Below are 16,483 nucleotides of genomic sequence, written 5' to 3'. Positions count from 1 at the left end.
GCACCCCCTCCCCGGGGGGGGCCCTCCGCCGGAGCCGTTGGCGGCCGGATCGGGCCCGCAGACAGAGGGGACCCCCGGCACCCCCTTCCCGCTCCCCCCGCGACCTGAGCCAGTGCCCCCCCCCCCTCCCTGAGGGCTCCGACCCCCCATTGTCCCCCCCCACCCCCTCCATCCGTCCTGGCCGCCCCATGTCCCCATGGGAGCTGTGGGGTGGGAAATGGGGGGCCCTGACCCCCCTCCCGGGGGTCCCACCGCCCGCCGGAATAAAGCCTTCGAAACACCGAGTTTTTCTGGTAAAGGCCGACGGTGCCGGAGCTGCCGCCCGGGGGGGCGTGGGGGGGCCGGGGGAAGTGTCCGCCCCGAGGCGGGGTGCCAGGATCTGTCCTGGGGTGCCAGGATCTTCCCTGGGGTGCCAGGATCTGTCCTGGGGTGCCAGGATCCTTCCCGGGGTGCCAGGATCTGTCCTGGGGTGCCAGGATCCTTCCCGGGGTGCCAGGATCTGTCCTGGGGTGCCAGGGTCCTTCCTGGGGTGCCAGGATCAGTCCTGGGGTGCCAGGGTCCATCCCGGGGTGCCAGGATCCTTCCTGGGGTGCCAGGATCTGTCCTGGGGTGCCAGGATCCTTCCTGGGGTGCCAGGATCTTCCCTGGGGTGCCAGGGTCCATCCCAGGGTGCCAGGATCTGTCCCAGCATGCCAGGATCCTTCCCGGGGTGCCAGGATCCATCCCAGGGTGCCAGCGTACTTCCTGGGGTGCCAGCGTCCATCCCGGGGTGCCAGGGTCCATCCCGGGGTGCCAGGATACTTCCTGGGGTGCCAGGATCCCTCCCAGGATGCCAGCCAGGGTCCTTCCCGGGGTGCCAGGATCTGTCCTGGGGTTCCAGGGTCCTTCCCGGGGTGCCAGGATCCATCTTGGGGTGCCAGAGTCCGTCCCAGCGTGCCAGGATCCTTCCTGGGGTGCCAGCGTACTTCCTGGGGTGCCAGGATCCTTCCTGGGGTGCCAGGATCAGTCCTGGGGTGTCAGGATCTTCCCTGGGGTGCCAGGGTCCATCCCGGGGTGCCAGGATCCATCCCAGGGTGCCAGCGTACTTCCTGGGGTGCCAGGGTCCATCCCGGGGTGCCAGGATACTTCCTGGGGTGCCAGGATCCCTCCCAGGATGCCAGCCAGGGTCCTTCCCGGGGTGCCAGGGTCCATCCCGGGGTGCCAGGATCCTTCCCGGGGTGCCAGGATCAGTCCTGGGGTGCCAGGGTCCATCCCGGGGTGCGAGGATACTTCCTGGGGTGCCAGGATCCCTCCCTGGATGCCAGCCAGGGTCCTTCCCGGGGTGCCAGGATCTGTCCTGGGGTTCCAGGGTCCTTCCCGGGGTGCCAGGATCCATCTTGGGGTGCCAGAGTCCGTCCCAGCGTGCCAGGATCCTTCCTGGGGTGCCAGCGTACTTCCTGGGGTGCCAGGATCCATCCCAGGGTGCCAGCATCTGTCCCAGGATGCCAGGATCTTTCCTGGGGTGCCAGGATCCATCCCAGGATGCCAGAATCAGTCCCGGGGTGCCAGGATCCCTCCCAGGGTGCCAGGATCCTTCCTGGGGTTCCAGGGTCCTTCCTGGGGTGCCAGGATACATCTTGGGGTGCCAGGGTCCATCCCAGCGTGCCAGGATCTGTCCCAGCATGCCAGGATCTTTCCTGGGGTGCCAGGATCCATCCCAGGGTGCCAGGATCAGTCCCGGGGTGCCAGGGTCCTTCCTGGGGTGCCAGGATCCGTCTTGGGGTGCCAGGGTCCGTCCCAACGTGCCAGGATCTGTCCCAGGATGCCAGGATCTTTCCTGGGGTGCCAGGATCCCTCCCGGGGTTCCCGGATCCATCCCAGGGTGCCAGGGCCAAAATCCAACCGAATCCCGCAGTGTTTTCCCCCCAATCCAGGTTCCCCGTGGGATCCAGGGGATGGCTCCCATCACGGCCCGGACAATCCGGGAGCTCCCCCAGACACAGGCCCGAGGCTGAGCCCTGCGGGATTCTCCAGTGTCTCGTAGGAGGGTTGAGACTCGGGGTGCTGCCGGGAGGAAAATTGTGGGAGCCTTTTATTTTCAGCTGCCACTGCGCCCCGGAAAGCCGTGGGATCGTCCCGCCCGTGGGGTTTCCCGTGCCAAAAGTGGGGCCAGAGAGGCCCCAAGTCACCCAGGGAGGAGGGGGCACCCCCCTGGGTGCCCACCCATGTCCCCCCTTTCCCCCCCTGACCTGGAGTGGCAGGGAGGGAGTGAAGCCGCCCAGTTTGGGGGTCCCAGCGCCCCCCCCTTGAGATCCAGCCCTGGGAATAGCCGGGGGTGGGGGTGTTTAACGGGGTTTTCCACCCCGACCCCCTCAGAGGGGACGGGGGACATGACCGGGGCCATCGGAGCTGGCGGTGGCAGAGGCGGGGGACAGGGGGGACGGGGACCCCGGCTGGGAGCCGTCCACAGGGTGTCCCCTCGGAGGTGACGGGTGACATGACTGGGGCCATCGGAGCTGGTGGTGGCAGAGAGGCGGGGGACAGGCGGGACGGGGACCCCAACTGGGAGTCATCCCCGGGGTGTCCCCTCGGCAGTGACGGGTGACATGAATGGGGCCATCGGAGCTGCCGGTGGCAGAGGCGGGGGACAGGGGGGATGGGGACCCCGGCTGGGAGCCGTCCACAGGGTGTCCCCTCGGCGGTGACGGATGACATGACTGGGGCCATCGGAGCTGCTGGTGGCAGAGGCGGGGGACAGGGGGGACCGGGACCCCGTCTGGGAGCCGTCCCCGAGGTGTCCCCTCGGAGGTGACGGGTGACATGACCGGGGCCATCGGAGCTGCCGGTGGCAGAGGCGGGGGGCAGGCGGGATGGGGACCCCGGCTGGAAGCCATCCCCAGGGTGTCCCCTCGGAGGTGACGGGTGACATGACCGGGGCCATCGAAGCTGGCGGTGGCAGAGGCGGGGGACAGGGGGGACGGGGACCCCGGCTGGGAGCCGTCCACAGGGTGTCCCCTCGGCGGTGACGGATGACATGACTGGGGCCATCGGAGCTGCTGGTGGCAGAGGCGGGGGACAGGGGGGACGGGGACCCCGTCTGGGAGCCGTCCCCGAGGTGTCCCCTCGGAGGTGACGGGTGACATGACCGGGGCCATCGGAGCTGCCGGTGGCAGAGGCGGGGGGCAGGCGGGATGGGGACCCCGTCTGGGAGCCGTCCCCAGGGTGTCCCCTCGGAGGTGACGGGTGACATGACCGGGGCCATCGAAGCTGGCGGTGGCAGAGGCGGGGGACAGGGGGGACGGGGACCCCGGCTGGGAGCGGGGAGGTGGCAGTGGGGACTTTGCCCCGTGGTTAATAATTAGCGACACCGGCTCGTCCGGACTGGGACGGATCCTGCCCGCGCGGGCACGTGGCGGGGGGGGATTTGGGGGTTCGGGGTGGGATTTGGGGGGCCCCTGCAGTGGACTTGGGGGGGCTCAGCATCCCCCAGGCCCCACTGGCACCTCTGGTGACCCCTTAGTGGGGTGGGGGGGACCCACACTGCGAGGTGGGGCTGGGGGGGGGGTGTCCCCAGGATATTGGGGTGCTCCAGGAGTTGGGGTGCAACCTCCCGCCACCCATTCCCGGTCTGGGGGTGACACCTGCCGACAGCCTCACCGCAATTACCGCCTGCAGCTAATTAACACCCCCCGGGGGGGTGTGGGGGGGGTGTCCCCCCCCCAGCAATGCAGGACCCCCCCAGCCCTGCCAGTCCGCACCCCAGGGGTTTGGGGGGCTCCCCCCCCCCCCCCCCATTTTTTGTGCCATACACCGGCGGCCGCCAGAGGGTCCCCGAGAGCCGCCCCGACCCCCCCCCACCCCATTCCCGGGGGGGCGCTGAGCATCTGGGGGGGCCCTTGGGCCAAAGTGGGGCTGGTGCTGGCTCAGGGTGGGGGGGTGACACAGCTGCCCCCCCCCCCCCCCCCAAATAAGGGGGGTGGGAGCAACCGCAGTGCTCCCCCCTGCCCGAGGGGGGGGGATTAAAGTGGGACCACCCCCTGCACCCCCTTCTCTCCTGCCCCCCCCCCCCAATTTTAGCACCACCCTGACCCTGCCTCGGGGCTTGGCTTGGGTGGGGGTCCCCCCCCCGGTGTATCCAGGTCCCTCGGGGCTCACCCTGCTTTTTGGGGGGGCTGGGAGCTGGTTTGGGGGCTCACCGGGGTGCTTGAGGGGGGGAGATTTGGGGGACACCCCCCCCCAACAGGGGCTTCGCCCCCATCCTGGGGCAGCCCCGGGCCCCCCCCGGGTGGTTTCGGGGTTCGCGGGACGCTGGAGGGCGGCAGAGGAGCGGGGACGGGCTCGGGCAGCTCCCGGCTGCCAAATCTCGGGGTGCGGGGGGGCCCCGGCACCCAGCGGGGGGGGGGGGGCAGGATGCTGGGGTCCCCCTTCGGTCCCCCGGGGAGCGGGGGGGGTGTCCCACCCGGGGGGGGTCCCACCCCAGCCCTGACCCCCGGCTCCAGACCCCCCCATTTGGGGGCGGGGGGGGGTGGGGGGTGGATTCGGGGGGGGGTTGGGGGGGGGCACAGCCCCGGGCTGAGGTCGGAGGGGCCCCGTGGACTCCCCCCCCCCCGCGTTGGGAAAAGCTGGGGGTCCTGGAGAAGTGGGGAAACTGAGGCACGGGGCTGGCTGGAGGCTGGGGGGGCACCCAGGCGGCCTGGGGGGGGTGCTTGAGCCCCCCCAAGGGTGGTATCTGGGTGGGACCCCCGGGGTGCAACCTCGTGCCACCCACGGTGCCACCTGCGAGTGTGCGTGGGGGGCTGGAGGGGACCCCCCCCCCTGCTCCGAAGCATCACCCCATCTCAGTGCCAGCACCCCTGCTCTGCAAAACCCCCTTCCCCGGGGGGGGGCACCCGACAACCCGGGGTGTGGGGCACCCATGGGTGCTGGCACAGCCGGATCCCGCGGGCAGGCCCCGGCAGCGCTGGGGCAGGTGGAGGGGGGGGGGGATTTTTTGGGGCAGCCACCCCGGGTTTCAGTGTCACCCCACCCTGCTGGGACCGGGGACGCCGGGGGGGGGACACACACACCCCTCGAGGGTCCCTGGCATCACCCCACGGCTTTGTGGGACCCAGGGGCACCCAGAGGGTCCCGGGGGGGGGATATAAAACCACCCATCACCTCCGAAAAAAGTCCCAGGGCTGGAGCTGGGGAGGTGATGCCCTGCGTGGGGAAACTGAGGCACAGATGCAGGGCTGCAGCCTGGGGACCCCCCCAGGCAGGACCCCATCCCCGCTGGCAGGATTTGACCCCAGAAACCACCCTGGGGGGCCATCCCCGGGGCCTCGGGGCGGCTGCGGCCCCCCCAGGGCTGGGGGGGGGGATGCCAGGGCAGGCTGATGCCTGACTCAGCTCGTCTCACGGGTGGAGCCCTGACTCACCGGCACAGACGTGCTGGGGCCCCATGTGCTGCCCACGTGTTTTTTGGGTGTCCCCGGGCTGCGTGGGGGTGTGGGGGGGGTCCCTGCTCCTTTTGGGGTGTCCCGGGGTCAGGGGGGAGCTGGGAGGGAGGACCTGGATGTCTGGGTTCCTCTTGGGCTGTGGGGGGAGTGGGGTGATGGGGTTTGGGGGGGGGCGTTAGGGGCTCGTGGTGGGCGCTGGAGGGGACCCTGACGGGTGGGGGTCCCCCGGGATGAGGACTCGGAGCTGAGCCACCAGCTCAGGTGCTTTGTGCCCCCCCAAAAAACTTTCCTACCAGTGATGGGACCTGAACCCCCATTTCTGCCTCTGCGGGACCCTCCGAGCCCGGTCCCCCCCAAATCCACCACCGGGATGAGCTCCTTCACCCCAAAACCCCACCTCCCCCCTCTGGTCCCGCGGCGTTTTGGGGTCCCCTTCGCCGGCGAATGGATGTGACGCTGCGGGATGTGGGGGGGGGGGGCAGATGGAAAGGAGCAGCACCCATGGAGGGGGCACCCAAATCCGGCTGCACCTCCAGGCGCGCGCCCGTCCCGGTGTGGGCGAGGGGTGGCGGGGGGTCCCTGCCCCATAGCGGGGGGCCGGTGCCCCCTCCGCCGGCGGGGCGCAGGCGTGGTTCGGGGCAGGGGTGCGGGGGCAAGACTGGGCTCGCTGACGAGTTTGACGCCTGTAATTAGCGGCGGGGGCAGGAGCCGCCCAAAGCTTACCTCTTCATATTTTCACACGCACACCCCTGCGCCCTTCCCGGGGTGCTGCCCTCCCCCTTGGAGCCCCCAAACCCCCCCTGGCCCCCCAACACCCCCCCCATGTCCCCATCCTTCCCTTTCAGCTGCACCCCCCCTCCGTGACTCCTCGTGGGGGCGAAGCATCCCCAGCCCCCGCGCGTTTTGGGGTGGGTGTCGCCTCTTTTTTTATTTTTTTGGGGGGGGGAATCACCCCGGGATCAGGCGTGGGGTGTCCCCCGGCTGCCGGCGAACCCCCGGGCGGGGGAAAGCGGGGCGAGATGGGATGGCGGTGAGGGATGGGCTCGTTTTTAGGGTGTTGGGTTCAGCTCCCCGACACGTCCCCACCCTTTAGAGGGTGCTCTGCATTTCCCGACCCTGCCTGGCACACCCCAAGGATGGCGGGATGGCTGGCACGGGTCGGATGGATGTCCGGATGGATGTCTGGATGGATGTCCAGATGGGTGTCCGGATGCCGGGACATCCCGTGGGGTGCAGCACCCTTGCTTCCCACCTCCCTCGCCCCACATCTGCCCTTCCCCTTGGCTCATCCTCGGGGTGACCCCAGCAATTTCCCTCCGCGCCGGGAGGTTGTCGGCTCCAAAATCCGCCCCATCCCGAGTGCTTTAACTCCGCTGCCCGGCAGCGGCTCCCAAATCCACGCTCGGTCCTCTGCGGAGCCTGGGCTCCAATTTTGCCGAAGGGAGAGATGCTCTCCCATCCGTTTTGCCTGTTTTCTTCCCAAAACGCTCCGATTGCTTCACATCAGAGCCAGGGAGTTTATCATTTCCACCTCCCCAGCTTACGAGGTGCGAGGGAACCTATGCACGGGGGAAAATCCTCTCCATCCTCCTGCCAAATCCGCAGGCGTTCGGAGAAGCTTTTCCCTTTCCGTGAGGCTCTGAGGCTTCAAACCCGTTTTTCCTCATCCTTTTTTTCCCTAAACCCGAATGTTCTGGCCCCAAGCGAGGCTGTCGGGCTGGGGGAACGGGCTGGGGGAGACGCTCTGTCCTGCAAACGCTCCTCGACCGCCCGAAGCGAAGCCGCTTAAAGGTGCGATTCCCCACCCTCGGCCCCACCGCAGGCGGATTCAATTCAGCACGACCCTTTCCCCTCTAAATTTGCCCCGTTTTGATGGCTCTCTTCGCCCTCAGCGTGGACGAAGGATGCTCGGTGCCGGGTTTCCGCCAGCGTGGGAAGAAACGGGGGGAAATCCGTGCTTCCCGCTTCCAGTCCAAGCGGATGTTCCTCCCGGCTACATCCGAAATTATCCCTAATACTCATTTCATGGGAGCCCCGGCTGGTTTTTTCCCACCGGTGAGGCTGGGAGGCAGGGCTGGGATGAGCTTTCCCCCGCCGTAGGGAAAGACGCTGGGGCGACTTCCCGGCAGCACCCCGCGCCGAGCGGGGTGGCGGGGGACAGCGGGAGGGGTGACACCCAACGGAGATGCCGACGCTGCGTCAGGCAAACCCATTTAACGGCCTGACCATAATAAGAAGAATTATTGCAGTTATTAATATCGCTTACGGAGGGCTGCCGCGTCCCGGGAGAAGGGGTTGCCTGTAAGCTATGTGTTAGCAGCTTTATTGCAAGGAGGCTCCGGCGCGAGCGCCCGGGGCTCTTCGCTCGCTGCGATCGCCGCTCTGACGGGAGCGGGGGGTGCCGCCCGTCTTCCGCAACACGCGGCTTTGATCTCTCTGGGGACCCGCCTTGTTATTTCTGCCTTTATGATTCCCAGCTCACCTCCCAGCCCTGCAATTTGCCTGGTTAGTAATTGCCAGCTGAGCATCCCGGAGACTCCTTCGCTGTCCGACGGAGCGGGGTTTTCTGGGTTGAACGCAGTCCCAGTGCAGCTTTGGGGTGAAACCGGCTACATTTGGGCTTTCTGGTTTTGCTCTGCTTTCCCCCGCTCGAGGTTACGGGTGCCGCGGCTGCGACGCTGCCTGTGCTTTCAGCCCCTATTAGTGGTCCCCTATTAGTGGTGCCCATGGGTGGGGATCCCGTGGGTATCCAGCTCCGGGCTCGATGCACGGGCTTGTCCAGAGCCTTTTTTAACCCCCCATGGAGGACACATCCCCTCTTCCCACACCACTTTGCTGGGAGAGGAGCCGGCCGGTGGGTGCAGCCGCTGATGCGCCATCAAAGAGCTCCGCAGGACTCACCTACCCGCCCCGGTTTAATTTCTCGCTTTCTCTCCTCTGCTTTGCATGCGAGACATGGCCCGTAGGGAGAACGAGCAGCGAGGTCGGAAAGCCCAGCGCCAGCCTTCGGCGTGGGGCTGCGCTCGCTGCCGCGGGCCTCGAGGCCCATCGGTGGCTTTGAGGAGGTTCCCTGCCTCCGAAACGCTCCCAGTATAAACTGGTGTCGCAGCCAAGGGACGCCGCCGCTTCCAGCATGGTGGTCCCTATGATCCTAAGAGGAGATGCGGAGCACCGTCAGCTCCCGGTAGGATAAATCCCATTTTCTGCCCAGGCACGGTGTCCGGTGCAGGAAAGGGTCGCATCCTGCCACGGTCCACCTCCTGCTAAGGTGCACGGAGTGTGCCAGCTCCTCCGTTGAGCCCGAAGACCCCCGTGTCCCCGCGCAGGCATCTGCCAGCAGACGAGGGATGACCCACGGCAGATGAACCAGACCGAGCCCGTGGGTCCCTGCCCCACAGCTCCCACCCCGCCGCGGCGGGGACCTGCCACAGACGCTCAGGCTGCGCCTCTGCGGATGCGCGTGTGCCCGACTCACTTGCCGTGGCCTCGCGGGGCCCCGAGCGAGTCTCGGAAGCTGATTAAAGAAATGCAGTGGTACGTGTTAGTGGAGCTGCAAAACCTCCTGGGATGGGGTTTCACCTCTGGGCTGGGGTTAGGACGCAAAGAAGTTGGTTATTTATATCTTTCCATGGGAAGAGCCCATCTTCTCCTTCCAGGATCTCATTCAATCCTGGCCTAGCAAAGCGCTTAGGCGTGCGCCTAAGTCTGGGGGTTTGTCCGCTGTCCTTAGGGAGAGGAGAAATCCCTTGGAAGGCGGACATGTGTGTGGGTATTGCTGGAGAGCGATGGGGATCAACGGCTGATGAGCTCTTGGACACGTTCGGTGCGGTGTCCGGGTCCTCAGTGATGGAGCCGTGTGGATTTAAACCCAGCAGGAAGCTGACGTTGGGATTTTATCGGGATTTCTGGTGTAGGAAAGGAGCCTGAGCTAGGAGCTGGTCTTTTAGAGGAGGACTCATGTGTCCTGCCTTTGGGAACATCTGATCTCCGCTGCACGCTACGACAGCTTTGCTGCCATCACAGCTCCTGCGAGGAGAGGGGAGTTGCTGGAATTTGACCTCTCCTCCCAGCGCGCCATGGGGGAGGCAAGAGAGGAGGTGTCGGCAATTACAGTGGGGCCGGCTTGTCCCCTGGGCTCTGTCTCCACTCCCCACCCCGTGGCTTTGGGAGGCAGCACGCCTCCGTGGTGTGCTTCCCACTACGGGATGCTCATCCCAAGACTTTGCCGCTGCCACTGGGTCACTCCGTCCTGGTGCCGGGTGGGTGACGGTGGCCAACGTTGGGTCCCCAGGAGCTTTGCTTCTGGTGCCTTAACCAGCCCGGCAAGTGCCGGAGCATCCGAGATGCTCAGCCTTGGGATGCAGGACGGATTTGGGAGGGAGCCCCAGGGTCCCAGCGAGGTTTTCCCACCGTACCGTGGTGGGGCAGGACTTGATGGGCGTTAGCATCTTGGGCAAGCGCCTCGGCCGGCGGTGAGCCAGGAGCCGTGCCAGGAGCCGGTGGCGGAGCCACCCTGGGAACTCCCGGCAGCTACGCTCTCCGCCTGGGCTCAAACAGGTTCATTCGGTTTCTCGGCAGATCTGCCGGTTGCGTAAGGTCAGGGAGATGCAGCCGCCGCCTCCTTTCCCCCGGCGAGAGCCGGGTTCAAGCTGCTTCCCTCCTCGCCCCGATCAGCGTCAGTTGGAAAATCGGGGATCCCAGAACCCCGGGGTGGGAGAGGGTTTCCAGGTGGGACCGGGGCGTGCAGGGTGCTCGCTGCCAAAGGGGAGCGTGAGTTTCCCCATTCCCTGCAACGCAAATCCCCTTGGGCTGAAAATCCCGCAGTTCAACGAGCGCCCGATGAGGTTCAGGAGGAGAAGTCCTCCCTTCCTGCAGAGACGCACCCGGACCCAGATTTGCATGTTTGCAGAAAAAAAAGCTAGGGGTGAACAGGTTCGGAGCTGAAGGTAGCTCCCCAAACCTCTCCCACGAGCATCTCCAATAAAAGGGGTAATTACAAAGTTGGCTTTTATTGTCACGGCTTCAGCTCGTGGTTTGGGGGGAAGTTTTACGGCTTTTTGTTTTTCTTTAATGGCGGGATAAACGGGGATCCTCCGTTGGAAGGCATCTTCAGACACCTCTGCTCATTAAAATACAAATTAAAAGCGGTTAAGCAATTAAGTCGTACTTTTTTTAAACAATGCAAGCTCGCTAATGGGTTAGCGCGGGAGCGGCTTTGCCAAGTGCCACGTGCTGTGGAGGGGGCTCCTGGCTGGAGACCCTGCGAGGATGATCAGGAAATATCCCGGCAATGCCCGGAAGGCTTCCAGCCTAGGAGGGATCAGGACCCGCCATCAGGGATGCGGGGCAGAGCTCCTCAGGCTGGTAATGGCATCTCGACCCCGTTGAGGTACGGCGAAGGGTGTGAGCACGGAAATATCGGGATCTTTTGGTCTCTGCAAACCCCTCCGTGTCCCTCCAGGCTCAATACACCGGTCCGAGCGACCTAAAATGACTTTAAAACCTTCTTAAAAGTGTTTCTAAGTCTTCTTTACTGACATAAACCTAATTTTATAACCCTGCCAAGGACTAATGCTCTCTGGTTGTGAAACAGTTTTGGACAACCCAAGTCAAATCTCCTCTGAGCAGGAGGTTGAACCGGAGTGCATCTGAGGGTGTGATTGGGAAACCAGGTTTTTGTTGGAATTCAGTGAACCAAGCACCTGCCATCAGGCTCAAAATGAGTGATTTAGCTAAAACAAGGGTCTCCCTCGAGGGTGTAATATGTCAAGGAATTTGTAGTGCTTTGTCATTGCCATGAGAGGCTCAGAAAGGCCCGTGATGAGTTGACAGTTGCGGCTAAGGGAATCTGATTTGGAGCTGTGCTTCCAACACCAACAATAGCTTTGTTTTTCTAGCTCTCGAGGGAGTGTTTTGAGGCAGGTCATGGTGGTGGCAAAGAGAGGAGGGCATCCTTCCAAGCCCTAAAACAATGAATAGAATAATAAAAAAAAGACATCTCCACTCCCCTGACACCCGGCCAACTCCCTGAGCGCATAAAAAGGGGCACTCAGCCGCTGCACCCACAGGACTCACCTCCTCTTGCCTCCGAACCTCCTCCTGAGCACCGCACCGTCCGGCTCTTCTCTCTTCACGGGTTGACCGTTGGGAACCCGTCACCATGTCTCGCCAGTCCTGTGCTCTCGGCAAGGGATTCAGCTCCAGCTCCGCTTGCTTCGGAGGGAGGAACAAGGTCACGTTCAGCTCCGTGTCCCGTGGCGGATGCAGGGGACCTGGCAACTCCGGTGGCTTCAGCAGCAGGAGCCTCTATTGCCTGGGAGGGAGTAAAAGTACCTCTCTGGGAGGATTCGGTGGAGGCGGTGGTGTCTGTAGAGGTTTTGGAGCTGGTGGCCAAGGAGGCTTTGGCTACGGCTACGGTGCTGGGGCAGGATTCGGTGGTGGCTATGGTGGTGGGGCCGGAGGCGGCTTCGGTGGAGGCCTCGGTGGTGGTTTTGGTGGCTTTGGTGGAGGGTTTGATGGCGGGATGGGAGGCCAAGGCTTTCCCTCTTACCCACCGGGCGGCATCAGGGAAGTGACCATCAACCAGAGCCTTCTGGCCCCGCTCAACCTTGAAATCGACCCTGAGATCCAGAAGGTGCGAACACAGGAGCGGGAGGAGATGAAGCAGCTCAACGACAAATTCGCTTCCTTCATTGATAAGGTGAGAGTGGCTTCAAGCCAGGGCTGGGAGGTGGAGGTCTGAGCTCACCGCGGCTCGTGCTGGTTGCAATTACTGGGAGATACCCATCCAATGATACCCAGAGAGTGGGGCGTTGCCCAGACCACCCCAAAGGACCCCTGCAGACAGAGGGATGGTGGCTGGAGAAGTGGCTTTCCCAAGGCTGTGGAGAAACCCAGGAATAGGATCCTTGGTTCTTAAGACCACGATGCTGGTGCTAAGCCGTGGGACCATGGACCTACATGCAGAGCATCCTCAGAGGAGTCTCTGCTGATGGACTCTGTCCATCCCTGGGCTGAAGGACTTTGGGTGTTTTGGTCTATTTTTAAGGAGAAGATGCCAAAGCTATGAAGTTCACCATGTTTCTCCTGTTTAGAGACTGCGAGGTTGGAGAGGGAAGGTGACCCACCTTTGCCCGCTCATCCTAGAGCTGTGGTCCCACCCGTCCAGTGGGACCCTGGAGTTATTGCTCACTGGAGATGAGAACAGGCAGGACGGTTAAACTCATTAAATGGGAAAAAATTATGGAAAACGTGGGGAAAAAATTATGGAAAACGTGGGGAAAAAAAAAATCAATAAAAAGATGCTTTTGGGGATAGTCTGACTCTTTTTCTACCCACCCCTGGAATTGTTTAGGTCCGGTTCCTAGAGCAGCAGAACCGAGTCCTGGAGACCAAGTGGAAACTCCTGCAGGAGCAGGGTGGCACAGGGACGGGCGGCAAGAACCTCGACCCCTTTTTTGAAACCTACATCGGTGGGCTGAGGAAGCAGCTGGACCTCCTCTCAAGCGAGAAGCATCAGCTGGAGTCAGAGCTGAAGAGCTTCCAAGATATGGTGGAAGACTTCAAGACCAAGTATGTTGTTCTCGGTGGAGTCATGGTTGGGCTGTCTGGTGGTGAGAAAATGGAGATAAAAACTTGCTTTGAACAGTCAGAAAATCAAAAGAGTCATAAGAATTGGCAATATTTCACTTGTTTCAATGATTAGAAAACATAAAAGGTTTTGAGGAAGTTTTCATTGAGTTTTGACAATGGGCGGTGATTTTTCAAGGTATTTCTCAATACGTATTGTTGTCTGAGTTATGCTTCTCACTAAAGCAGGATCCTCTACTGTTTGTCTTCTTTACTTAAGAATCCATGACATTATGATTTAATGAACTCATTAGATCAGTTGCTAAATCCTATCATAATTTCCTCATGGATTTCCTCATGGATTCCTTCCCATAATATCCTTCATGATTTGAAGCTTAGAGCTTGCTTTGGAAGGATGATATGGGGTAAAAAAAAAAAAAAAAGATTATTTTCCTGCTATTATTCATTAGATTAATTTGTTCAGTGGGAAAAACAAGAGCAAAGCCTGGAGAAATGCTTCCACTGAAGGAGTTACAAAAATGGTGGGAAAGCAAGTCTGGGACTCATCAGGATCAACCAGATCCCTTGCTCTACTGAGGCTGCAGCTTGAAAATTGGCTTTGTTTTGGAGATCATCTCCACTGCTCAATGCTCTGCAGCAACTACCTGCCCCGATGAGCAGTTGGAAATGGCCCATGTTGAGGACCTGAAGGTCCTGGGGTCTTGTAGAAGGAGTTGGAGTGGCCACAGCCACCAGGACTCGGTTTAGGCAGAGCCAGGATTCCTCTTTGCAGGCTTTCTCCAGCAAGGCATCGGAGATGGCAGGAGCCAGGACTCGTCTAGAAAGGGGAAGTGCCGTTGCTTGTCCATAAATCTCGCTCATGGCAGGTCTATTTTTGCTGTGTTCATTAGTCTGAGGCCAACAACGTCTAGTTGCCAGCAGCAGCCAGAGCCAAAATAAGCAGCCAGATTCAATCTCCCTCATTATAATCAACAGGTACGAAGAGGAAATAAACAAAAGGACAACTGCGGAGAACGATTTTGTGCTCCTAAAGAAGGTAAAGTACTTTTTTTTTTTTTTTTAACCACAAAACCACGTCTTGCTTCCGAGGATGTCTTGCTTCCATCAGCACTGCTCTGTTAGCATCAGACATAAACCAGGACCCCTAGATGTACGCGCCATAGGGAAACGGAGCGCCAAAGGGCTCACAGTTAAATGGCAGATAAAACGGTGTGTGTCAGGCAGAAGGTTTTCACTTCCCATTTCTCCCGCAGGACGTGGACGCAGTCTATATGACCAAGGTGGAACTTCAGGCAAAATTAGATTCTCTGGCAGATGAGATCAACTTCTTGAAGTATCTCTATGAAGCGGTAAGTGGTCCAGCTGCTCTCCGGAGGGGGATGCTGGGATGGAGAAGGGTTGTGACACAGTAAGGAAGTTATGGCAGGGCTACAGCCAGATCTTGTGTCAATCACAGGAGCTGTCTCAGATGCAGAAGACCGTTTCCGACACCTCTGTGGTTCTCTCCATGGACAATAACCGAAACCTGGACCTGGACAGCATCATTGCCGAGGTCAAAGCCCAATATGAGGAGATTGCCAACAGGAGCCGAGTGGAGGCTGAGTCTTGGTACCGATGCAAGGTGAGTGCTCCACACCTTGCTTGTGATCACCGACGGCTGAGGAGATGGAAGAGTTACTGGGGGTAGCTCAGGCCATGCTGAGACCTGGGATGTTGCTGGTACTGATCTGGCCGGACTGGAGCTGGCAGATGCATCCTCACCTTGGCTTGCATGGGGTGGTACGGAGAGCTGTTGCGAAGAGCCGCTCACGGTGGACCTAACATGCTCCTCTCACTTCTGCCTACCAGTATGAAGAGCTGCAGGCTACCGCAGGCAAACATGGAGACAGCCTTAAGGACACAAAGACTGAGATCTCTGAGCTCAACCGCATGATCCAGAGGATACGGGCTGAGATCGAGAGCGTGAAGAAGCAGGTAGGGGTTGCATTTTTTGAGAAATGGGTGTGAGCTCTTGGTAATGCCCTTCAGAGCTTCCCTAAAAGCAAATAGTCTGGTAACAGTCATGGTAAGTGGGAGGAAACCTGTTGTATTTGTGAATAGCTGAGCCCAAGTGATCTGGGATCACAGCTTCATCTCCGACCGGCTGCCCCTGCCCCACTCATCACACCCGCGTCTTGCCTTCCAGTGTGAAACTCTGCAGAGCTCCATTGCGGATGCTGAGGAACGCGGGGAGGTGGCCCTCAAGGATGCCAAGGCCAAACTGACTGACCTGGAGTCCGCCCTGCAGAAAGCCAAGGCAGACATGGCCCGGCAGCTCCGCGAGTACCAGGAGCTCATGAACGTCAAGCTGGCCCTGGACGTTGAGATCGCGACCTACAGGAAGCTGCTGGAGGGAGAGGAGTGCAGGTGGGTGGGGATACAGCGAGAGCTTGATTGCATCCTGCTAAATCAATGGGAAGAACGCGGCACATCACATCTCCTCTATTAAAATATCCACGGTGTTGCCATTAGCTATGGGCTACGGTCCTATAGCTGCCGGTATTTATGCCCATGGTCTGATGGACCAAGCCTGGCTTCATGGAGCTGGACCAGTCCAGATGCTCTGGCTGGAGCTCATGCTCCATCTCTTTTCCTTGCAGGATGTCTGGAGAGTGTCAGAGTGCCGTAAGCATCTGTAAGTAGCATTCCCCGCTCCCGAGGGAGCACGGTGGGCTGGGATTGATGCTCCAAAACTTTATGGTGACATCAGAGGTAACCTCGTGCCTTCTGTTCTTCTCTGCAGCGGTGGTGGGAGGTGGCAGCAGCTCTGCAGGAGGTGGATACGGCGGCGGACTGTGCCTTGGAGGAGGAGGCGGAGGAGGAATCGGATTCGGTGCTGGAAGTGGGAGAGGCAGCTGTAACACGGGCGGTGCTGGCTTCTGCTACAGCCTAGGAGGGGGTGGATATGGCTCCGGGGGAGGATTTGGTGCTGGGGGGGGATTCGGCTCTGGAGGGGCAGGATTCTGCTCTATGGGTGGAGGGTCTAACTCAGTGGTGGTGGGGTCTGGCACCATCCTGAAGAAGAACACCAGCTCTGTGTCACCCATCCAGAGGGTCTAGGAAAGCGAGCTATCCCACCCCTCCCTGGCACCCAAAGGAGAAAAGAAGCAAATTTCATGACGGCCACTGCCCCCCCTTCCTTGCCAAGATGGCAACCATCTATTTCATTTTAAACCTCCACCATCCTTCAGAAACCGCACAGAAAAGTAAAATACGGCCATATTCACCAGCTAATGACTGAGATGCTCAACAGCATTTGAGAAGAGCTCGCTTCCCCAACGCTCCCCTTGAGACACTGCAAAGCCGCTGATCATCAGGGTGCTGGGACTCATTTGGAAGCGGGACCTGCCCGTCCACTGGAAAGCCCCAAAGGCGGCTGGGATAAGGCTATAAAGCAGCGTGGTCCGAACGAGAGGCACCCGACCAGCGATGGGTAG

At 61.2% G+C, this 16,483-nt stretch overlaps 1 protein-coding gene across 1 annotated transcript; it reads left to right on the top strand.

Moving 5' to 3' along the window:
* The first annotated feature begins 11,577 nt into the window (after positions 1–11,577).
* On the top strand, positions 11,578–16,106 carry LOC104265037 (keratin, type II cytoskeletal 4). Its single transcript, XM_009822364.2, has 10 exons — positions 11,578–12,117; positions 12,772–12,989; positions 13,983–14,043; positions 14,261–14,356; positions 14,464–14,628; positions 14,856–14,981; positions 15,193–15,413; positions 15,647–15,681; positions 15,790–15,972; positions 16,027–16,106. The coding sequence occupies exons 1-10, from the start codon at positions 11,578–11,580 to the stop codon at positions 16,104–16,106; spliced, it is 1,725 nt and encodes a 574-aa protein (XP_009820666.2).
* Positions 16,107–16,483: the final 377 nt, after the last annotated feature.

The sequence above is a fragment of the Gavia stellata genome, chromosome 35 (genome assembly GCF_030936135.1).
Source record: "Gavia stellata isolate bGavSte3 chromosome 35, bGavSte3.hap2, whole genome shotgun sequence".
NCBI lineage: Eukaryota > Metazoa > Chordata > Aves > Gaviiformes > Gaviidae > Gavia > Gavia stellata.
The sequence above is the reverse complement of the archived record's forward strand: the minus strand, read 5'-3'. Positions and strand labels throughout refer to the sequence as shown.

Bases quoted from the DNA above. Each gene is read 5' to 3' on its own strand.
- LOC104265037 (XM_009822364.2), top strand. From the start codon at position 11,578: ATGTCTCGCCAGTCCTGTGCTCTCGGCAAGGGATTCAGCTCCAGCTCC. The intron at 12,118-12,771 runs GTGAGAGTGGCT...GGAATTGTTTAG, and splicing joins TCGCTTCCTTCATTGATAAG to GTCCGGTTCCTAGAGCAGCA. The intron at 14,357-14,463 runs GTAAGTGGTCCA...TGTCAATCACAG, and splicing joins TGAAGTATCTCTATGAAGCG to GAGCTGTCTCAGATGCAGAA.